The sequence below is a fragment of the Erpetoichthys calabaricus genome, chromosome 5 (genome assembly GCF_900747795.2).
Source record: "Erpetoichthys calabaricus chromosome 5, fErpCal1.3, whole genome shotgun sequence".
Classification (NCBI taxonomy): Eukaryota; Metazoa; Chordata; class Cladistia; order Polypteriformes; family Polypteridae; genus Erpetoichthys; species Erpetoichthys calabaricus.
Genome location: NC_041398.2, coordinates 5,787,420 through 5,810,901, shown reverse-complemented (window position 1 = coordinate 5,810,901; position 23,482 = coordinate 5,787,420). Strand labels below are relative to the sequence as shown.

Here is a 23,482-nt window from a genome sequence, read left to right as displayed (position 1 = left end):
ACCCCCCCCCCCCCCACACACACACACACACTACTGAGATGTTCAGCTACTAATAAAGATGGACATTAAATGGTGAATTTGACACTCATGGACACCACAAGAAGGTGAAGTGCATTGAGGACTGAAGTCAGCTGTGATGTTTCATTTTAGGTTTCATTTTGCCTTTCTGTGTTTTCTTTAAGCTTTTTCTTATTTTTTATGAACGGTTCTGTAAATGATATTGATTATGTTGTTGTATGTATGGTGTGTTGATGTATATTTTTGCTTTATTATTCTGATGTTTATGTATTTTGCTAGTTTTATTGACCCTCTTTTTTTTTTGTGTGTGTTTCATGTGGAGCCCAGGGGGGTGGGGCCACGTGACACTGCAGCTGGAGCTCCGCCCCCAGGGGTATTTAAGAAGAAGCTGCCGATGACAGAGCCGCTCCAACACTGGGCTCTGTCCTGTCTGGTGGGCTCTGCTTTACGTTTTGATGTTCGGTGGTCCTTTTGGTCTCCTGCTCTGGTTTAGGTTTGTTGGATTTTGGTCACTTGAGGTTTTTTGTTTTATTACGCCTGCCTTTTTATTTTTTTTTGTAAGTGTATTTTAATCCTTTCTTTAATTTTTATCACTTAAATGTTCACTAAGCTCTGTCTGAGATATTTTAGGTTTTTTTTCTACATTTACATTTACTCACTTAAGAGACGCTTTCATCTAAAAGACATTAAAATTGAATTCTTTCTTCATCACAGCGTTGCTGTTTTCTTGCTCGAGATCTTTAATTGCTTCACGTTGCTCTCTTTCAGCTCCAATGACGTTTGTCTTGTTATCTGAGCGTGTCATTCTAACTTGTCCTCTTCTGCACATGAATCGCCGTGTGGCGTTGATATAAGAATCAGAGTCTAAGCTGAGTGCCATCTCTGTGTGCGCAGCTCTGATTGTCAGACACGTGAAGATTACTCCGCACCTCCTGACCTGACTTCGCCATCTTTTATCTTGTGAAGGACCAAAATAATCAACTCTGACATTGGAGGAAGGTGGCTGGTCAGGAAACAAACGATCTTCAGCAAATCTGCCATTTTAGTTCTCCTGCTTTCTCGTTGTATCTTCTCATGTTGGACACTTTGAAATGATGTTTCTGTTAGTTGACTTTACTTGAGATGTCCAGTATTCCTGGTGTAGCTGTGCCAGTATATAGTTGTGCCCACAATGGCCGATTTCTTTATGAATGTGCTGCAATATAAGGAGGGCAATATGTGAATATTTGTGTAGAATTGCAGGATGTTCAGCTTCATCTGGCATTGCAGCTTTGCTGAGTCTTCCTCCAGCTCTCACTACTCCATCTTGTGTGACTTGCTCCAGTTTGAAGATCTGACTGTTCTTTATCTCACAAGCCCTTTTCTTTAAAGCCTTTAATTCTTCTGGAAGTTCTTGCCGTGGACTGAGGCGGACAAGTTCTGCTTCAGCTTTAGCCAAGTCTTCTGGTGACATCAGGTTTGGTGTTACTGTCAGTTTGGACCTCTTCATGTGCTCGACGGCGAGTGTTTCTTGTTCTTCTGGGTTATCTTTAGATTGGCTGATTTCTACTTGAAATGATTATCTTTCATTTTAAGTCTTTAAACTTGAGGAGCCAAGCCACTGATTTCTTCAAGCGTCGCCATTCTGAAAACTAAGTGATGACTTTATTGAGGGGCTCAGTCACCTCCTCTATTTGTGTCATGTTGACTTTAACTTTCTTGATCTTCTTCAGAAAGTGAATCACTCAGTTAATGAGGTCTAACCAGGACCACTCAAGGACACTCTTGTCCTGAAGCCACTCCATCATTGTCTTCGCTCTTTGCTTCAAGTCATTGAACTGTCAGCCCACTCTGCAGCAAGTCTTCCTCAAGGACCTCTCTGTGTTTGGCTGCAGCCCTCCTTCCCTTCATTCTGTCCCGTCTCCCTGCACCCCCGGCATGATGCTGCCACCTCCACTCCTCATTTTAATGATGGTATTAGGCAGGTGATGAGCAGTGCCTGCTCTTGGTCATTGAGTCTCATCACACCAGAGAGTCTCTTCATGTCCTCAGAGTCCTCTAAACTGTCAAGATTGCCTTCCATTAAACACTCAACCATGAACACCTGACTGATGGAGTCCTGTTGAGATGGTCATCCTTCAGATAGAGTCTCCAATCTCAGCGGACAACTTCTGAAGCTCTCTTAGAGTGACCATTGGGTTCTCAGTCAACTCGCTGACCCAAGACCCTTCCTTTCCAGTAATTCAGATTGGCGGGATGGCCAACTCTAAGAAGAGTCCTGGTGGTCCTAAACGTCTTCTGTGTCTCAATTTCTGAAGCCACTGTGCTCCTGAGGACACTCATAAGTGTTAGAAATGGTTTGATCCCCTCGCCCTGATCTCCATCTTACCATAATGTGATCTTGGTGGAGGTCTACAGAGAGTTCTTTGGACTTCATGGCTTATGTTTTCTCCTGACATGCAGTGTGAATTGTAGGACCTTCCAGACACAGAAACACGGCTGACTTCCTAAACGACGGCCACTCAATACAGTGATGGACTCCACTCAAGTTCTGGACACGTCTCAAGCAGACAGGATGGACCAGAGTGCAGTTTGGAGTGACACAAGAAGAGGTCTGAATACATCTGAGAGGGAGAGAGTGCAGTCTGTGATTCTGAGTAAATGTATTAACCTTGAGTAAATCAAGCCCACCAGGACTATAATATCTCCCTCTAAATTTGCCTTTTTAACCCTTTAACCGCCAACTCCCTAAATATTCCCCACGCCAGGCGAAATCTGAACAATTTTCGTTTTTTTACTTTTTTACATTTTTTTTTACATTTTTTACATTTATTCAAGCAGTATTGACCACTAAATGTTGTGCAAGTTGCCAGTGTATACACGAAATCTATAAATGTAACCTGAATTCTCAGCTAAGCAAAACATCTTGATCCAAACCGTGCCCTTTTCAATGGTAGATACTGTCGAAACTGTAAGCGGCCCTTCCACAACAATAAACTTTCATCAACTGCAGCTAACGGTCCTGGCATGTAGGGCAACTGAAATGCTTCAAATAAATGATCAATCAAAGGACGTAGCTTGAACAAGTGGTCGCGGTTTGGATCTTTCTTATCTGGCTCGTTTCTGTTGTCATTCAAATGAAAGAATTTCAGCAGCAAAGAGAATCGGTTACGTGTCATGACAGCTGCAAAAATACAAATATTTGTAGTAATAAAATGCACTACATTTTTCATTCCAACAGATGGTGCATCATTTTACTACTACAAATATATTTGATTCTCCATTTGTGCCTTCTGTTGGAATGACAGACACACAGACAGACACTTGTCCTTTTGTTATAGTGGATGAACTTTGCTTTTGTATTGAAAGTCCACTTCTCATCACTCTCTACATACTGAATTTCTTTACATCTGACACTGATCAGCCAGGAAGTTTACAGTCAAACTGGATAATTCAAATTGATTTTTTTACCCTGAATGAAGCCAGTAACCTCTCATGATGTGACTCAGAGCTACAGAGACACACTTTTCATTCCATCGCTCTCCTAATCATCATCCCCACTTAGAATCGCCATCAAAATGCGTTGACTAATTGCGGACGGCAGCTCACGTATTTACATTAATCCATCTTCTATTCATTGCCATTTGTCGTCCATGAATCCCATCATTGAATAAGGTGCTAGCAAACCCACAATGTTGATCAAATCTTTCCAAAAGGGTCCCGATTTCATCACCTCCTTTTGTTCTGAACACGCCAATAAGCTCATTTGCATACGTTTCCAAAGCAAACTGGAAGGTTTTATACAGGTCGATTCCCGTTATTCGTTTGAATTCTCCATACACCTGAAAGATACATACAGAAATTACCAATGGCATTAATATTTATAAAATCCCATATTAAAAAATGAAATCAAATTCACATATGACATTACCTGATGCTGTAAGAAGAGGCCTGGCCATTTCTCTTTTACAAGTGACACTAAAGGTTGCTCTTGAACAATTTCTTGTCATCTCATGGAGAATGTAATGTCCATTTTTTCATTTAGAAGGTTCATGTTGAAATTTTTCTTCTTCAGCTCATCTACCATGGCTCTTCTTTCACATTCCAGTACTTCTTCATTGATACCTGGTGGATGGTCAGGCAGGAAGTTTATCTCTGCATGCTTTGGTTTTTAACACCTTTCTTTTTCTTTTGGTTTACTGTGACTTCAAAGCATCCAGCGCTGCACAATTTTTGACGATAATTGCCCATCTTGTGCTTTAGGCTCGTTTTCCATGCCTGCCACCCCTTCTCAGGTCCAGGCTCAGACAAACAGGGGTGCTTAGAAACAAGTTCCCTTGCAACACTTTTAAGCTCTTTGTCAGTGGGGTAAGCTTTGAAAGAATACATTAGCTCTGCTAATTTGTCTAAAATTTCCATTTTCATATCACGGGGCACATTCAAAGTTGTTTGTTCTTTCTCATATTGTTCATTGCCTTTTCTGAGGCGGATCTCTACATCAAATGAAAAACTTGGTATGAAAAATGTTGATGGCCACTGACTTACACGGTGACAAGAACTGGATGAGCTTGGGCTGGACTCTACTGATACCAGACTTGCTGTATCTAAAGTGTCAAAAGAAACATCTGATGAGTCTTTGTCAGGTTGTTCTATTGGGCTCATCATTAATTCCCAAAAAATTCTTATAGTGGCTTTTTCGGGTGGAAGTTCCTCCACATTATGTAGATTGCAAAGTCAGGATCTTCATACTGCATTGAAAATCCTTTCTTAATCTGTAGCTTTTTCGATAGCATTTCTTTGAGGTCTTCAAGTGAAGAAGGGTTGGGAATGGACACTTTTTGTATATTGTCAGGTCCGAAAATAACTCGAAGTAGCATAGTGACAAATGTTACTAAAAACAAGATAAAAAAGATGTTCACTATAATTACAATAAGTGGCTAACAAATTATAAATCTCTTGAGAGAAATTAAAAGCTTTCCTCTTATTTTGTAAGCTGTAAGAGGATAAAAGTCATTTAGCTGATCTGGACAAACAAGAATTACATCTCCATAGATACACCTTGAAACTTCATATGACCGAAGATGTTCAATGTACCATGAGCTCTGTTTTTCAACAACAAATGAAACTTCACCATTTATTATTAAAATATTCTGAATGAAGGCAAAGTCAGGTAGACCAGAACAAGACCCCACAGATATTACCATACCTTTTGAGTAAGTAGTTCCATGCAAACATACAGTATGTGTGACAGACACCATGTTTTGGCCTGGATACACTTTACTGGTAATATCCTTAAGCTCTGGTTCAAGGAACTGGGTTTGGACCACGTTTACTTTGCCAGGTGGCAATAAAGGTTTGAAAAAATTGGGTGAGTCCAAAACATATGACAGCAATAACTGATGTCGTCTTGCCAAAGTAACTACAATGTTTTTAAAACTGCGTGAATCATGAACTACCCTCTTGAAAAAACTATGCTTAGATTCAAACCTCATGCTCCACAGATCAACTAAGGGGCCAAAACATCTTGTCATATTTGGATAATGCTCTATGAAATGGTGTTTGGGTTTTATTTTTTCATCTAGAAACACTTCTTGAAACAGCTGAGTTTTGACTCCAAATAGCACAATGTTTCCTCTGAAACTTTTTTGGAAAATGCAAGTTCCACAATATCCTTCAGGTCCATTAAAATTTTCCAAGTTTTCTATTTTTCTGGCACTAAACCACCAATCATCAAAGATAAGAGTCTTAACAGTGTCCAATTCTCATGTCCATTACCACCAATTGTTTTTTTGGAACTGAAGGTTTGTGAATTTTTTTGTGGCCGATTAACTTTATCAGAGTGGTCATATGGAAAATTCTGGATAATAGTGTTAAGGCAGTCAAGTGTGAAATAATTCTCTTGAATCAACTTGTGCAAACAAACACTTAATTCAAAAGGCACAGCACCCTCAAGAAAATCGTGAAGAAGGTCTGGTGGAAACCCAGTTACAGGGTGGAAAAAAGTCAAATGTTTACTCAACACACATTCAGCTTTCACACCACTGGCAGACTTAAGACTGGGGTTTGTTTTAAGCTGAGTGATTAAATCATCACGCCCCTGTTGTGTTCTTATTTGAAATAATCCTTGTCGTACATCTATGCTTTGAATGTCACTCAGTGGTGCTAAACAGAAACGATAGAATTTGTCTACCTTGAAGCTCTCCTGGAATCCAGCAAGATTATGTGCAGCAAGATTATCGGCAGAAACAGCAAACACAGTTCCTCTGATGTTTCCAGAAAGTTTACTGATGTACAAACCTTCTTGTTCAAGCATCTTTAAATCTTTGACTAATGGATCAAAAACCGTGTCATAACCAAACTCTTTTACATCCAGACTTTTGCTTAGAAGTGCTAACTGTATTGCATTGAGATTGCTTTGAAATTCTGATGGCCAGTTAAGAAGATCCCAGTATACTGCAGTTAACTTGTGCTTCTTGCGTGAAGTGCCAAGTGGATTGGCAACTTCAAAATCATCAATGTACAAACAAATAGCAATTCTAAACTCTCTGGAACCAAGAAGTTTGTTTTCTTTATAAAACTTTCCATCAAGATATGACATATAATATCCTGGTATCTCCACTGGAGTACTCAATGTGTTCTCTAAAACGTCATCTCGACCCAGCAAAGCTGTTTAGACTTTCAGTATGGGAACATAAACAAATGACCTGTTTTATATTTGGCTGAACACAAACTCAACTGGTCCACAGCAAAGTTTTTCTTAAAATAAGCCTTTCTTTTGTGACCTCCTCCTTCACAAGCTTTTAAAAATGGGTTGCTTTTGTGAATGGTGTCTGAAATATTTGCAAGATCAGAGTTACCAAGAGTGCAGCCATTTTTATTCAAAGTGTCCACAATAATATGTTAGGTTTGGGTTTCTGAAAGTTCTGAGATCTCTTTTAAATTTTCAATAATCTGTTGCATTGCATTTTGTGAAACGTGCAGTACAGTCTGCATGCACAAAAAGAAAGCAGCAAGCTTATGTTCAATTGCTAAATCTAAATTTTCTCCTTCAACAACAATACTTGTTAAAATGTTACTGCTACATGCCTCTGTGGTATCTTCACCATCATCAGAGTCCTCTAGAGTACAGCTAGCTTCACCTAATTCATCCTCTAGAACACTGTTGGGCAACTGGTGCGCGCGCCATGGAATTTTCTAGGGGCGCCGCAAAAACTTTTGTAAAATATTTAAAATTGCTCGTGTTTTTGAACTTTTGGTTGATTAACTCTTTGAGGGCTGAATATTTTTTCCAAAAAATAGTTTCTGAAAAGCAATGGTTTCACCCAGAAATCAACATAAAACATCTGTTGCTGCATGCTTTGGTTGCCAGTTTGCCAAGAGTATGCGGCAGGATTGCTGCCCGGCTGTCTTTGCATGGCTGGCGAACATTGTCAGTAAAATGATTAACTGAGGACCAGCCAACTGAAGCTGGAACCTCACATTTGTTTTCGATCGCTTGTATCAAAATCAGAGTCCGCCAAGTCATAGTCCATTTCAGAGATAATAGGCAAAACATCGTCCACGGAGTATTATGCTTTACACATTCGCTTTGATCTCTTGCCAGATGTCAGTGCCATTTTTGCCATTGTTTGTGCCTTGCTACTCACGTGAGAGCAGGAAATCTTGGTCAAACCAATGAATCTCTTTCCTTCTAGCAACGAGAGTCCAACTGAAACATAACAGCTGGTTTTGTCGTAGTTTACAGTGAATTACCGTCGTCAACTTCTCCTTTTGACAAAGGTCAACATCAGCCCTGAAAGAGTTAAAAAGATAATGTTTAAAAAAATATTTTATGTTGGAAAAACAGATAACGGTTGTTGAATAAACAAATGTATTTATTTTGAATGCAAGTTAAATTTTCGCTGTTCACCATTCATCATAATATCAACACCAGCGGTGTCAAAAACACATCTCGTGAGACTAAAAAAGTCTCGTTGTTAGAAGATCTCGCTCACTGTACGGATAGAAGAAGGCGGAGCAAATATGTGCTGAAAAACAATCTCAACGTTCACATTAATTAACATTAAGATTTATCCTTTGATTCCTTTATTAATAAAATGTCTTTCAAATTTCTAAAATTAACTGTTTTTATTGGCGATTGTCCATAGATTGTGTCGTCACGACTTTATTTATGGGCAGTCCCTCAGGTGCGCCGCGAAAGAAAAGTTTTGGACTCGAAAAAGGTTGCCGTTCACAGCTCTACAAGCACCACAGACGTTCTAAAATCCTTCAAGGCCTGATGTTTGTGTTTTCTATTAATGTGCACTCGGAATGTGGAAAGAATGTTGCTTTTAAAAGTACAATTAGCCATTTCACAGTTTCAGAGGTTTTCAAGTGTCTGCTCAAGTGAATAATACAAGTCCTTTCTTTGCAAATGTCTTTGAAATTACAGTGTTCACAGTTAAATGTGGCACACTCCGATTTATCACTTTTAGAATGCACGCGGCTTAGGTGCGTTCTTAAAGCTTCTATTGTATTAAATAAAGCTAAACAGTCCAAGTACAAACACTGCACTCTTCTGTTGGTTAGATGATGCCAGTGTTTTAATCGATAGTGCTTAATCAGAACATGCTGTTTTTCATGTGAAAATTTGCAATAACGACAAGGTATTGATAGCGTGGACATTCTTTTGTTATTTAAACTCGACTTCCTTAAATTTTAAAATTGGTACATTCATTAACATTTCTGATACAACAAGACTATATGAACTAGGACTATTCTGAATTTCTGGCAGAAAAATAAAGAAGTGCAACTTAAGTGAAACGAAGGAAACTGCTTAGCTATGCAAACAATTCACGGCTCACGCTGTTAGACTTCCTCCTTTACGGCAGGTTAATTATTCGCGAATTATTATGAAGCTGACCACTTTCCTTAACTCACACTGTCAATGTCACAGAATATCACGTACCTCAGAACTTAACAAAATCTTCACAAAATACCACATGCAATGAAATAGAGTCACTTTCCTGGATCTTCCGGAAGTGTAAGTCAAACAACGATCTGGACATGCGTGAATGAAACAAAACGTTTTTACCTTGTCGTAACTTAAAGTTTTATGTTTACTTTAAGAGCAATACTTGAAATGTGCCGTACTTGATATAACATTTTGTCTCAACTTCGTTCCCCACAACAAGTTGAATCAACTTATTTTTATAGCATTCCAGAACGATTTTTAGATGTATTTTTTTACAGTGAAAGCGTGTGCGCTGTCATTTAGGACACAATGCATTGTTAACGTCACGCACTCTCTACTGACGCGATGTCACGAAAACAAAGAAACAGCGCAGTCCATGAAACTCACAGCCTCCTTGATTTCTGACCTTATGATTAGTTGTCAATATCATATAAATAAAGTCATTTTAAGAAGATGACAAATCTGCTACAGTCAGTTCAATAAACGCTCCGTTTAAAATGTTTGCATATACAGAATATAAAACAGAATCTCAATGAAGCGAGACTCGTGAGTAGTAACGAATAATATGTGACAGCGAGAAATTATAATTCATAATAACGGGAACAATTAAAAACTACGACTTCCTAAAACGGACACTGTAAACGTAGACATTTCAATAACTCATTTAGGAGGCTTGTGTGTTCATTTCAATATCAATTCAAGAGCTCAGCAAGCCACCTGTTGTACTAAACGGCCGTTCAAACAGCACTTAACAGTAAATAGTCTAACAACTCAATATAAGACAATGAAACGAAGAGGCCGCGCCGCATAAGACAATGAAGGCTCACGCTGTCCTGCTGCGTGTTTGGAAGGCGCTGATTGGCTGTAAAAAATAAATCTTGATTGTGTGAAAAATAATAACAAAAAAACTATAGGCGCAAAATAATCATTACTTTAATAAAAATGGGTTTTACTGTTTTTATTGATTATTTAATTCTAATTCAATAAAAAGTTAAGAATAACGTTAACGTATTATTTTTCTTAAAATGTAAACATTTTTTATAACTTATTCTAAGTAAAAAAACTATACTGTGAATTGAACACATTTAAGTTAAGTTAAATTTAATGACACTGCACTTCCTCTCACATCGATTTCTTGGTCTTTACAGCAACGCATTCAGCTGTAACTTTTATCTAAGAGCTATTTTACTACGAATGTGTAAGTATAAAGCATATTAATTCTGTAATGAATAACTAGTATTTCATTTCGTTAGTTACAGACGTGAGCAGTTGTTGTTTTCACGAAACCTTTCCCTTCATGTGGAAAACATGGCGAGCAGGTATAGCGTCTTTTTAACAGCCTGTATTTGTTGGTTTGCTTTAAAAAGCAAGCACATTTCTCGGATAGTTACGTATGTTCATATATATATATATATATATATATATATATATATATATATATATATATATATATATATATATATATATATAGATAGATATATAGATAATATAGATATATATATATATATATATATATTATATATATATAATCTATATATATATATTATCTATATCTATATCTATATCTATATCTATATATATATATATATATATATATATATATATATATATATATATATTATATATATTATAAATATTATCGTTTAAAACTACTATTTTACACAGAAAAAGAAAATGACACTTTGAGATAAGTTTGAGAACGATATGGCGTTTGTTCTAAACTATGACCTGTAAACAAAATAAAAAGATGCTTGCCTACCTGTCACAGTTTTATTTGACTTCTTATTTAATTAGTGTTCTGCACAGATAATATACTTTCTGGTTAATTTTTAACACTCTGATTTATTTAGCGATGTTTGATTTCCTACGTCCTATTTTATTTCAGGATTTTCTCTATCGCATACTGAAAAGTAGTGGAAAAGGCGGCCATTCATTTAACGGGAGATGCGGGCGTAAATGAAGGACGTGTGTGAAGAGCGCCATCTGCCGCGGGATTTCACTCACTTCACTCTCTATCCGTTTACCTCTCAAAGTGACGGACTGAAACGACGATTCATTATTCTTATTGTGCATTGCTTTTGTCTGATACATTGTGTCAAAGATATATTGTCAAATATCAGCTTTATATATAGAAAATTAATAGATAAAACGTGCAACATTTTTATGCAACGCTTAATTTTCTTAACGTCAAATAGTAAGGAGATTTAATTGTTGCTTTTGATCAAAAATATGTCTTACCGTTCGAGTTGCGGCGTTATGAAGTAATGTTTTAGGCTGCTTCATATGTACATTTATGGTTCGATTAAAACTTCTATACACGTCCCACTTTATTTTAAGAAAACAGAGACAATTTTTGGTATTAGGTACGCTCCCAATCGTAAAATTGTATTTTATGACAATCCCGTAATTCCAAACTTGCCGTTTTGTACGACAATAATATAAACGTGGGTTTCCTTTTCTGAACAGAATACTGCAGCAATCTGCACGAGCAACGACAATTTGTGTAAAGTTTCTTTTTACACTTTATAACGCCAATGCTTTACATAAACTCTGAATAAGACAATAAAAACTAAAGCCTGGATATTTTAAGCTTTATTACGATTATTCAAACACACAACGCTACTTAAATAAAACACGCGCCGCACAGCACCCTCTGTCAGTTTTAATGAGCGGAAGTATTATTAAAAAACGAAAGTAATTTTATTACATTTTAAGATATCTCATAATATCATCCTGTCTGTTCACAGATATCTGAAATACAATTCATGATATCTCAAAATCACTTCCTGTGCATTTCGAGATATCTTAAAATAGGCAGGAAGTTCCACTGAAAGAATAAGAAATTTTACAGGAAGTATTACTGAGATATCTCTAAGGTTATTTAAGTTATTTTAGGAAGTTATTTTAAGATATCTGAAAATGTGCAGCATATCATTTAAAAAAATTGATTTATTTTTAGATATCTATAATTCAGTCTGAGATATTTAAAATTAATTTCCAGATATAATAAAATATATTTTAATATATCTCTAAATGTCAATTTGGCTTCAAATAGTAACAGTAACGTTTTTGGCAAGGTGACTAGAAATTAGTTAAGTTACTTTAAAAAGCTTAGATATTATAAGTATGAGACTAAAAGACATTTCTGCTTGTCCCACGTAACACCAATTGCTGTCATTCTTACAGCGGCCATCTCTTCAGTGATGCTGCCTTACAATAAGCGGGCAGTTCATCCTTGCAGTGGGCGTCCCGTGAAAGATGTTGTGGGCGTGTCGTGAATGACGTAGTAGCTAGTGTATCTATCACGTGCTGCAGTTCCTCTCTGTTTGCTCTGAGACCCTCGCGCTCAGACTTCTTTAAGGCCAGAAGACCAAACAAAGGTGCGGAAGGTGAGACAAAATCGAATGTGGGGATCGCCTCCGGGTGGGAATGCCAGCAGTGAGGAAGATCGCGACATGTTGGGTGGCTTTAAATTTGAGGAGGTGGCTGACGCCGCGTGGATAGCTTGGGGATTAAGCGCTACGTGGTGGAGGAGGCGGCGGCACAGCAAATCGCACCTTCACGAGGTTATTGTGGATGAAGGGGGTCGCGCACTTTTAGCTGGTGCTACGTTAATTTATTTCCCGGTTGGTGTCCCGTGAAATGTAATGTACATCTAACTTGGCGGAGGCGCGTTAACACCGGGTTGCTTCTTCTTTCTTCGCGCTCGTGCACTTTTCCGCGCCGTTTCACCTTTTGATTTCGCGCATGCTCCGAACTGTGCTCTCCGTCGGGCACGCGCTTGTTCAGCCGTTCGCTCCCGCACGGCCCCGTCGTTAATTTCTGATTTTTCTTGAGCTCTGCGTGTTCTTTGTGTTTTTTCTTTTTCTTCTAAAGCCGTCAACGGCAAACTTTATTAAAGTGGCGTCGAGCGATGTAACTCTACAGGCCGCGTTCAGGTTTCATTTCCAGCAGTTTGTCTCATACTGAGACCTGTTAGAAATAATTTAAATTATTTCATTTTTCTTATCAGGAAAGATGCTCGTGCGGTTTCACTGTAACAGGGAGACTTTGATTTGTTTAATGGGAAATAAAAAATATAAACATTACACAAACTAGTGCTGCTGGTGGGATACAGTAAAATTTACAGCTGGCATGGCATTACGAGTACAGTTTTGTGATATTTGTAACGGTATTGTTTTATTTAATGTCGTTTATCCTTTGCAACTACTCTCAGTATTTCTGTACACTTTGATACTTTAGCTTACTAGAGATGGCCGTGTTAAATGAAGAACAGGACTCGAGCCAATCGGGCTGTTTGTGTCGGACCACATGAAGCCATCAAAATACAAAATGTGAAAGCTGCAGACTCGACTATTATGGGCTGGAGCTCAACTGTCTGTCCTCATTGTTTAAAGTGGTGAGCAGGGGGTCCGTCATGGGGGGGCTGAGAATGGGCCACAGTGTTCACAAATAAGGGGGCAGACCGACAGACGGCATTTACTGCGAGTGCAGGGCTTTGGAAATTAGGGGCGATTGGGAAAGTCGTTGTTAATTTTCAAAAGGAAACCAGTTAACAACCAGTGCCGCTCACTAATCACAGTTTTCTATGTCAAAGACTGTTAATACCGGTTAAATATAATTCCATTGGTTGCATTATTTGCAGTAAGTACATCCCATTAGAACTGCCCATATATATATATATTTATATATATATATTAATTACCATACAGCCGAATCAGGGCCGGCTCTGATATGTAAGACGCCTTTGTGCAGAAACTGATTTGGCGCCCATCATAAAATTTACTTCTAGTTTTCCAAACTACTTTACTGTTTTACAATTCAATTTTCGTATTCAATCAATACCGAGGCAACAGGACCTTGAATCAAATATAATAATAAATCCTGAATCTTAAATGAAAAGGATGAAGAACTGTTGATACATATGACACAATATTGTAAGAAAAAAATTCCAAAATACATTTTAACAATATAAAAAATTAATTACAAAAATTTATTATGGCACTTTTCTAGCCTTTGCACTGACAAACCTTTTGATGATATTACTCGTGTCTAATTTATCTAATTTTTCATTTTCTATATTGCAATTATTGACAAATTCGACAACCGTTCTTGGCTCATTGATGATCGTAAGTAATTTTTTATAATTTTTAATATAGAAAAACTTTTTTCTGTAGACGCTGCTGTAACCGGCAGTGACAAATAAATTCTTAGTGAGATAGCTGAATTTGTAAATGAATCAATTAAATTATCATCTTTCACTGATATTTTTATCCAGAAAAAATCGTAAAGATTTGAATTCTTCGAAAACAGAATGACCGTCTATATCATCTCTTCATTTTAGATGCAAATCCTTGCGATGTTTTAGGATATTACTTTCATCCCGATTCGAGAACAAACTTATTTGCCATATAACTTTAAACATATTATTGTACTTATCTAAAAGTTGAAATCGTTCGATTATCAATATTATGGCTGAATTAATTATTAATTAAAAAAAAAGTTTTAAAAGTTAATTTTGCATTTCTAGTGCATTCCTCTTTCGATTCGTAATCAAAACTTCTTTTTCTTCTTTGCTCTCTTACATTATCCTAAAATGTTGCTTCAACGTCTGTTTCTTCTGTAATTTGTGCTGCACTTTTTATTATCGCTTCAAATGATTCATCTGTCCTGAAATCATTCAAGTAATGTTTAAGCTTTTTTAAAATTTCAAGAGCTTAAATCTTTGTAACATTTTACTAATGACATTAATTTTACTCAAAATATTTTGCCACATAAAAAGAGAACATATACATTTAAAATGAGTTAACTTTGAAATGAATGTGTTGGCCTGAAATCTTGTATCCATATCTTTTGTTGTATCATTTTAAGTTTCTTTTAAAGCAAGATATATTTCTTTTATTTGTAATTTTAAGGGTCTAATTGTGTCTTTTGCTTTCCCATCTTATATTGGGCAATGGTTTCAAAGTTAATTGTTTTAAATATTTAAATAAAATGTTCCAGCATTTTGTAGACAATGAAAATAAATTATAAACATATTGAATTATACTAAAAAATTATCTGTTTCAAATGAAATTTTTGCAGCATCATTGACAATGAATTATTCCATTTCCAAGAAAAGGTACAAATACAATATGGCGGCCCTCGGTGGCTCTGAGAGGCGCGCCTTGACCCTCCTTCCTTTCTTTCTTTCTTCATAAACACCACCCATGGAGTCGGCCGATATTATCACAAAACTGCATCTGCTGGGAAAACCCCTTTAAATACCCCAGAAACAAAGACCAGCATGCAGTAACATTTGTGCTGTCGTTTTATTGATTCCAGTAAACCAGCTAATTCAGAACATCTTTGTTACAACATTGATGCTCCAATTTTGCTGCGGTTATAGCAAAAATGCACACAACGGGATAAAGCCTCACATGAAAAATTAATATATTTTATTTGTTGTGGGCTTTTTTCCGTCACCTTTTGGTTCCCTCTCCAGCATAGCGCCCTTGTGTGGTGCACAACCTTCACACCCACTTGTGAGGGCCCTGAGCCGAATGTTTACTCGCCTATCATTGCCACGAGTCATTCGAAGAATGTCCTCCATATGTTGTACAAAGACAGGGACCAATGAGTTTGATGAAGACTGCTCTCAGTTTTTGGCAGTGCACCCCCCTGTTTACAATGCTTAATAAAGAAAGGACGGATCTTCGTCATTTTTTTTTTGAGCGGTATGTCCGACTCTGCACAAGAGGCCACAAAATCCTCCACAAACTGGCGTCTTGCATCTGACGATTTTGTTGTTTCTGCTGTTGTTACCTGAAGGTGAACACCTATTGATCTTAATTTCTTCTTGTTCTTGAGGTGGGTTTTACATTTGACAAGGTCATTGCAAGTATCTTCTCGTGTCCAGTCTATGGTGTGCTGGCAAAACTTGAAAAAAAAGTTGGCAGGATATTGTCGTGCCCTCAATTTTGCAGTTAAGCTCATATTTCTTAGTTTTTGGACGTTTGGGGTATCTGATTTTGCTCGCTTTGACATTTCTGTCTCATGGAGCTAACTAATTCACGTGTCTTTAACAAGAAAACATACCTTTGATGTTTGCCACACACTTTTTATTCTTCTTTCCCATAAAACATACCTGGTACGAGTAACCTCCTACAAACCAACTCTCCTTAAACCTCGAATGTTCTTCTCCCAGTCGGGATGCAGTCCAGTAATCCCACAAATAGGAGCACATATATAAGATATAGAATATAAGAACTTAACAGAATGAAGCTCCCGATGCGCAGTTCATGTCCAGCAAGGATATCCAACAAAGCCCTAAATATGACGGCTTTAATAGACCTGCCATTGCTGTGTCCAAACATGATGGTGCCGTGTAGATAAAGTGTTGTCATACCTACATGGTGGGACTGAAATGCAAATCCCCTTTAATGAAGGTCTGCAGTGCACTTTGATCACATCTGAATTGTTTGATTTGTAATTTTAAACTGTGAGGTAGAGGAGGAAATCATGGAAAATGTGACTTTGAACCAAATGTCATAGAGGGCACTGTGACCCTGAAGTGTGCTCATTATTTTTACTGACTTTATGAAGTTAATTCTATACTTTTATTTTCACAGGACTTTCCCATTTCACTTGGTCATACACTGAGGTGTCTAATGGTCTCCATCTCAGGGCTGTCTATGTGAGAAGTGAATCTGAGACGAGAAGGGCAGACACTTAAAGACAGAGAAGAGTTTCCCACACAGCATGGCCTTTGCCAAAGAAAATGGCATGGATGAAAGAACGGTGGACATTAAAGAAGAGGACTGTGAGCGGCTCATACCAGAGGATTTGTGTGTGAAGCTGGAGGATCACAAAGAAAGAATTTCAGTTTTTAAAGAGGAGGAGGACTGCAAGGGGGTGACTGCTGTCATTAAAGCTGAGGATTTGAATGATTTCTCCGTTGGTCCTGAACTTCAAAAGCATGAAACTGAACATATTTTCAAGCAAGATGCCTGTGAAGAATCTCCATCCAGTTTACAGCCCTGGTCCACTAATACGGGACGACTGGCTACGCAGGAGAATTCTGCAGAGCTGAAATCAGAGTTATCAGAGTCTGAAGAGAAAATCACCGAGGGAAATGGGGGAGAAGGAGAAGAGTCAACTGGGAGTGTTGGAATAAGTGAGTAATGTGATGAAATATAAAAGATAGACAGCATTTATAAATTGTAACGGTGGGTGCTTTGATGTTTTAAGAAGATTGAAATGAGAGTGCAAAACACGGTTAATTGAACTTGGATAAAGACCACCTGCTCCAGTGCATGATAACAAACAATAGGTTACCTAATAAATGAAAAATTATATTTTTCCTTTTTCACCCAAGTTTTTCTAAAGTGTTAAGCGCATGACTTGAACATCATGAAGCTTTGACTGAAGTTGTGACATATGTTAGGCCAACAGCGCATTACGTTCAATGAGAATATCAAAAGTCATATTTTGTTAAAGACATGTATTTTTCTTAAATTGTGTGGCAGTTAAGGCACAAATGACCACAAAAAGAAATAAGAATAAAATCCTCACCCCTATGTACTAAATAAGAGTGAATTTGCTCAAGCCAGTGCACACCTAATATGTGCCTCATCTTTCTAATGGTAATCTTGTGCACTTTGACATTAACAACAACAACAGCATTTATTTCTATAGCACATTTTCATACAAAAAGTAGCTCAAAGTGCTTTACATAATGAAGAAAAGAAAAATAAAAGACAAAATACAAAATTAAAATAAGACATTAGTTAACATAATTAACAGTGACAAGAGCTACCTGTACGAGCCATGATGACATTCAGGGGGTCTCAGGGTCTTCCTTCAGCATCTTGTGTTCTGTTCTCAGCCTGAACTTGCTGGGGCAGCATGGCCTGGACAGGTTGGCAGTGGTGTGAAATCTTCACTTGGAGATGATCTTGGACCCTTCCGTCTCCCACAGTCACATCGGGTCAATTTGGAGTCACCACTCCACTTCACCTGCATGTTTTTGTGGATGATGGGAAGCACCATAATGACCAGAAACACCATTTAGAGCCCCCATGTAGAACAAGTGTGGGCAGGATTTGATCCCAGGACACCTGAACAATAAAGCAGGTGTGCTAAACATTGTGCCCCCCTAACACAGGTGGATATATTTGTATGTTTAGATTTTAGGTCAGATTAGGTTCTAGAGGATGTAAATATCGTCACATACATTAAAATTAAGAAGAGAAAACCTAAATTCAGACTCATTATTTTGTAGGAAGGCTCTGATCGGAGTCTTTAGAGCTGATATTGATCATCAATTCTATTATGATCTGCTGATATCAATAATAATAATACCATTTTTCTTTTTTTTAATAATAAATGTATTTTTAGCCATGCATAAACTTCACATTCCATAATAAAGTGCTACGGCATACAGCATACACACAGAACATTTACCCATAATGCACACATAATGGAACAAAAACAAGCTAAACAAAACAAAGGGCATATCTTAATCATACTCCACATTTCTAATCAAATAAAATGTTCAATTAGATATTTGTAGCCGTTGACTACAACAAGAAGAAAACGAGACAGTCTTGGTGAACGCTTCAGGTTCTTATCTATGAATATAAGCATCTCTGCATGTTCTGAGGATAGTCTGGTCCTCCTGTCATCCACGACGTGTGCTGCCATACTGAACAGACCCTCGCTGTCCCCACTCATATAAGGAGGGCACAGGGAGGATGACGACTTTTATTGGTCCTCCAGAACGCCAGTGGCCCAGCATCTCTTGTGGTATGAGGTTCACAGATATAAAGATTCACCTCTGATGCTGCTGACTCAAATATCGTTTTTATCTTTATTGACAATTTCTTCATGCATTCTGCAGTTCTGTTGGTGTGGAGTTTCTTTGATCTCTCGGTTGTCGTCTGTCACTCCGAGTGCGTCTGTGTGGTCGAGACACCTGCACTAAGCAGTTTATGTGTTTGAGATTTGCAATCATCTGTGAAATACGTGTACTTGTACTATTGTTTAATTTGGGGAAAAAATCATTATGATAATAATGTCTGTTACAGAATTCGTAACTGTATAGTGACTATTCACACTCAATGCTTATTATGTATAATTAGTATCATTTATGCCTAAAAACTAGGCTTATACCATTGTACCCAACAAGCAAATAAGAGGGCTGATTACAATTACTAACTAATCGACGTCCACTTGATAACGATTTATATTTGTGTAGCAGCTCAGTAAAACTCTGCATCCAATTTCTCCCATCTACCTACACATTCACTGAAAGGCTAATAAAAGGGATTTTAGTCATAATAGCTAATGCCTGGTTAATTAATTATACAAATAAATCGGTCAACAAACACTCACTAGCAGATGGAATCATGGATCTAAATGATCTAGAAGGTGACATCTTCCAGAACTGAAAGTGGCTAGTTGTCCAGGCTTACGAATTCCACTGTTTTTGCTGTCATAGTAAGTCTTGCCGTTCTTGCTGTCAGTATTATAAGGTTGAGTTTTCTAAGTGCTGCCATTATTGGAGGCCGAGTGAGAGTAGGTGACTGAGCTAGACTAAGCTTGCTGGTCGCCTCATCCTTTGAACAGCTCGTTCTTCACACCAGTCCCTTTTGTTTTGACTTCTGAGATGCTGCATAAGTTTGTATTGTTGAAAGTGTTAGCAGAGAATCCTCCATCACTGACCTCTTATTGCACATATATTACAAACCGCAAATTTGTTATCTCTTGTTGGAAGGCAATAAAACTTTTAGACTGGCAAGGACATGTTTTTGTATTTTGGTAATGTTCAAAATTTCTCTTGCATTCTCTTATCATTCAAGATCAAATGTTAAGATTTGCTAATTTGCTGGTCATTGGTCAAGTCATTTGGAGTGACAATTGGCAGATTTTGATTTGTGATCAATTGATCAGATCAGGCCTGTCTTTCACATATGAGAGAAAGGTGTAGAAATTAAACAGCCGGCACCAGAACATGTAAAGACCACACATGGAGTGGCGCGACCATAAATGGCACCTCAGTGTGAGGAGGGAACTCCAACCAGTGTGCCACCGCTTTACTTGTACTGTTTAATTTATTTTAAAAGGTGGGGAGTTGTTAGAAATTTGGATATCAAACACCTGTAGTTGCAGGTTCAAATTCGACTATTGAAACCATGTGACCACAGGCAAGTCATGTGACCTGTCTGAGATCCTGTTGAAAAACAAGAGAAATGTAACCAATTGTGTCTCAAATGTTATGAGTCACCTTGGATTAAGATGTCAAGGAAAAAAAAACAATAGTTAAAATATTTGTTTTCTTTCAGACTTACAGAAGAATGGCAGCTTCTCTCCATCTTTATTTGGTCAGCCTTCTCCTCAATACGAAGAGAAAGGTATGAAAAAATCAGCAAGAGGATCACAGAACCTAACAGCAGCCTGTCTGCAGTGCAGTTCTCTCCCTTCTGCTGGACTAACACAGAGAGAAGCCACCAAAACTGATCGACAGCAAGTGGAGAAAGAAATCCAAATTCATACTGAAGAAAAATGTTTGGAATGTGGCAAACAATTCATACAAAAAAGTGATCTTAATAAGCATATGAAGATTCACAATGGAGAAAAAGCACATTGTTGTCATGAATGTGGTAAGTCGTTCTCACGTATAAGCAATCTTCAGACACACAGAAGAATCCACACAGGAGAAAAACCCCATTGCTGTCCAGAATGTGGTAAGTTGTTCTCAAGGAGAAGCCATCTTCAGAGGCACAGAAGAATCCACACAGGAGAAAATCTTCATTGCTGCCCAGAATGTGGTAAATCGTTCTCAAGTAGAAGGCATCTTCAGAGTCACAGAAAAATCCACACAGGAGAAAAACTTCATTGCTGCCCAGAATGTGGTAAATCGTTCTCAAGTAGAAGGAATCTTCAGAGTCACACAAGAATCCACACAGGAGAAAAACCTTATTGCTGTTCAGAGTGTGGTAAATCGTTCTCACGTATAACCACTCTTCAAACACACAGAAGAATCCACACAGGAGTAAAACCTCATTGCTGTTCAGAATGTGGTAAGTCGTTCTTAAGGAGAAGCCATCTTCAGAATCACAGAAGAATCCACACAGGAGAAAAACCCCATTGCTGTTCAGAATGTGGTAAGTCGTTCTCAAGGAGAAGCCATCTTCAGAGTCACAGAAGAATCCACACAGGAGAAAAACCCCATTGCTGTTCAGAATGTGGTAAGTTGTTCTCAAGGAGAAGCCATCTTCAGAGGCACAGAAGAATCCACACAGGAGAAAAACCCCATTGCTGTTCAGAGTGTGGTAAATCATTCTCACTTATAAGCTATCTTCAGAACCACAGAAGAATCCACACTGGAGAAAAACCTCATTGCTGTTCAGAATGTGGCAAGTCGTTCTCAAGGAGAAGCGATCTTCAGATGCACATAAGAATCCACACAGGAGAAAAACCTCATTGCTGTCCAGAATGTGGTAAATCATTCTCACGTATAAGGTCTCTTCAGACGCACAGAAGAATCCACACAGGAGAAAAACCTCATTGCTGTCCAGAATGTGGTAAATTGTTCTCAGGTAGAAGGCATCTTCAGAGTCACAGAATAATCCACAGAGGAGAAAAACCTCATTGCTGTTCAGATTGTTGTAAGTCGTTCTCCAAAAGTAGCCATCTGCAGAGGCACAGAAGAAGCCACACAGGAGAAAAACCTTATTGTTGTCCAGAATGTGGAAAACAATTTTCTAACAAACTCAGTTTTCAAAGGCACACAGAAATTGATATTGGAGAGAAGGCATATTGCTGTTCTCAATGTGGAAAAATGTTTTTCAACAGTACGTGTTTTCGAGTACACACACAAACTCACACTGAAGATAAAATGCAGTATGTCTGTTCTGAATGTGGCAAATGTTATGCAAACAAGAAATGTCTTCATAGACACACCAAAATCCATACTGGAGAAAAATATTTTAGTTGTCCTTAATGGGGGAAACGATTCTTATACTTAAGTGTACTTCAGTCCTTGCAAGAAGCACACTTGCAAGAAACCTCATTGTTGTCCTAAATGTGGTTAATGCTTTTCAAACAGCAGTGGCCTTCATAGTCATAAATTAGTGGCTTACTTATGGTAAGCCTCTTAGCTGCTCTGAATGTTGAAAGTGGTCCTCCTGTATCAGCCATCAACAGCGACACGTAAGATTTCATGATGGACTCAGAAGCGGTACTGCCAGTATGTCAGCCACACAGGGACTGAACACAACTGAAAAAGTTCAATGTAATAATGAAAAAATGGAGAAGTCAAATCAAAACCACAGTGCAGTGCCAACTACCAGAAGGTGCCACTGACAACAAGGGGACTATTTTTGTTTTGGAGCTTTGGAGATGGGGCCTTATCTGAGTACTATTGAACTTGGACTGTCTCTGGGATGTCATCTTATTACTGACTGACCTGAAGAGGGAGTTACAACAGCATGCTACGGTTAGCACGGGGGACCACAGTTGTGAAGAATATCAATTAACATGTCGAAGGAACTTTATTTAAAGTAATAATAATAATTTTATGAGAAATGGGACACCATAATAAATGCACAACACAATGAAAATGAAATGATCTGATTTTATTGTCTGAACTATAACAGAAAAAGGGATGACACAGCAGAAATACACAGTGATATATGCTACCCCAGCTGAAAATTTGATAAATTAACCTAAAAATATAACGGATGTTACTTTGCTCCATGTCAGTATATCCTGGGGTGGTGTGTGAAGGACGCTGTATACTCTGAATGTGTTGGTTCAGGTTTCAGTTTGAGTTCAGCACCTTCTTCATATCGAAACCCAAGACAATGTTTCTTCACATCGAGACTACAAGCTGGAGGCCACAGGAGCTCAATAAACTCCAACAGCAGGATGGATGATTAGAAAGCTCTGCTCTGAGAGAGTGTCAGCTACACAAAGCTTCAGCTTCATTTACTTGACAGAAAACTCCAAAAAGCAGAAGTGGCCCCTTCTGTACCCCCACCACTGAAGGTCACATTTGACCCCCTCACTACTCAGCGGTGGTTCACTCTGCTTGGACTTTCTGTGTTTTGTAAGTTTATGTTTCATTTTCTGGCCACACTCTTTTTACATTTCATGTCATTGATGTTCTCAAATGTGTGAGTATAGCTTGACTCTTACAAGGACTTACCTAAAAAGGGCACATTGGCTATGAAATGCAAGAAGGCAGAAAAATATAAAAAGTGGAAACCACAAAATGAAGAGGTGACATCGATGAAATACACTCAGTGTCAGAGGTGACAGGGACAAAATCAGAAAGGACAGCACAGAAAAGGCAAAAACCGACTGAAAACAAAAGAAGAAAGCTGACTGGTGGAAAGACCTGTCCTGAGTGGAATGTTGAGGACAGCCGTGGTGTGGAGACTTCAGAGTTCATGTGTTTTTGGTTTCATATCTGTGACCATGCACTGACTAAGTGTGTTATTTATCAGTTAGCATGTTCTAAACCTGTAATTTCATCACAAAGATCAG

At 38.1% G+C, this 23,482-nt stretch overlaps 3 protein-coding genes across 13 annotated transcripts in view; 2 read left to right on the top strand and 1 right to left on the bottom strand.

Moving 5' to 3' along the window:
• The window catches only part of LOC114652512 (tripartite motif-containing protein 16-like), a 979,029-nt gene that overhangs the window by 679,222 nt on the left and 276,325 nt on the right, over nucleotides 1-23,482 (bottom strand). The window lies entirely within an intron of this gene.
• The window catches only part of LOC114641503 (tripartite motif-containing protein 16-like), a 1,283,323-nt gene that overhangs the window by 1,140,146 nt on the left and 119,695 nt on the right, over nucleotides 1-23,482 (top strand). The gene's annotated exons all lie outside the window — the stretch shown is intronic.
• On the top strand, nucleotides 20,343-21,965 carry LOC114652424 (gastrula zinc finger protein XlCGF26.1-like). Its single transcript, XM_028802806.2, has one exon. It carries the CDS (start codon nucleotides 20,346-20,348, stop codon nucleotides 21,933-21,935), a length of 1,590 nt encoding a protein of 529 aa, XP_028658639.2. The 5' UTR covers nucleotides 20,343-20,345; the 3' UTR covers nucleotides 21,936-21,965.

What these genes read in the sequence shown, in the direction of transcription:
- LOC114652424 (XM_028802806.2), top strand. Translation starts at nt 20,346, where the DNA reads ATGAAAAAATCAGCAAGAGGATCACAGAACCTAACAGCAGCCTGTCTG.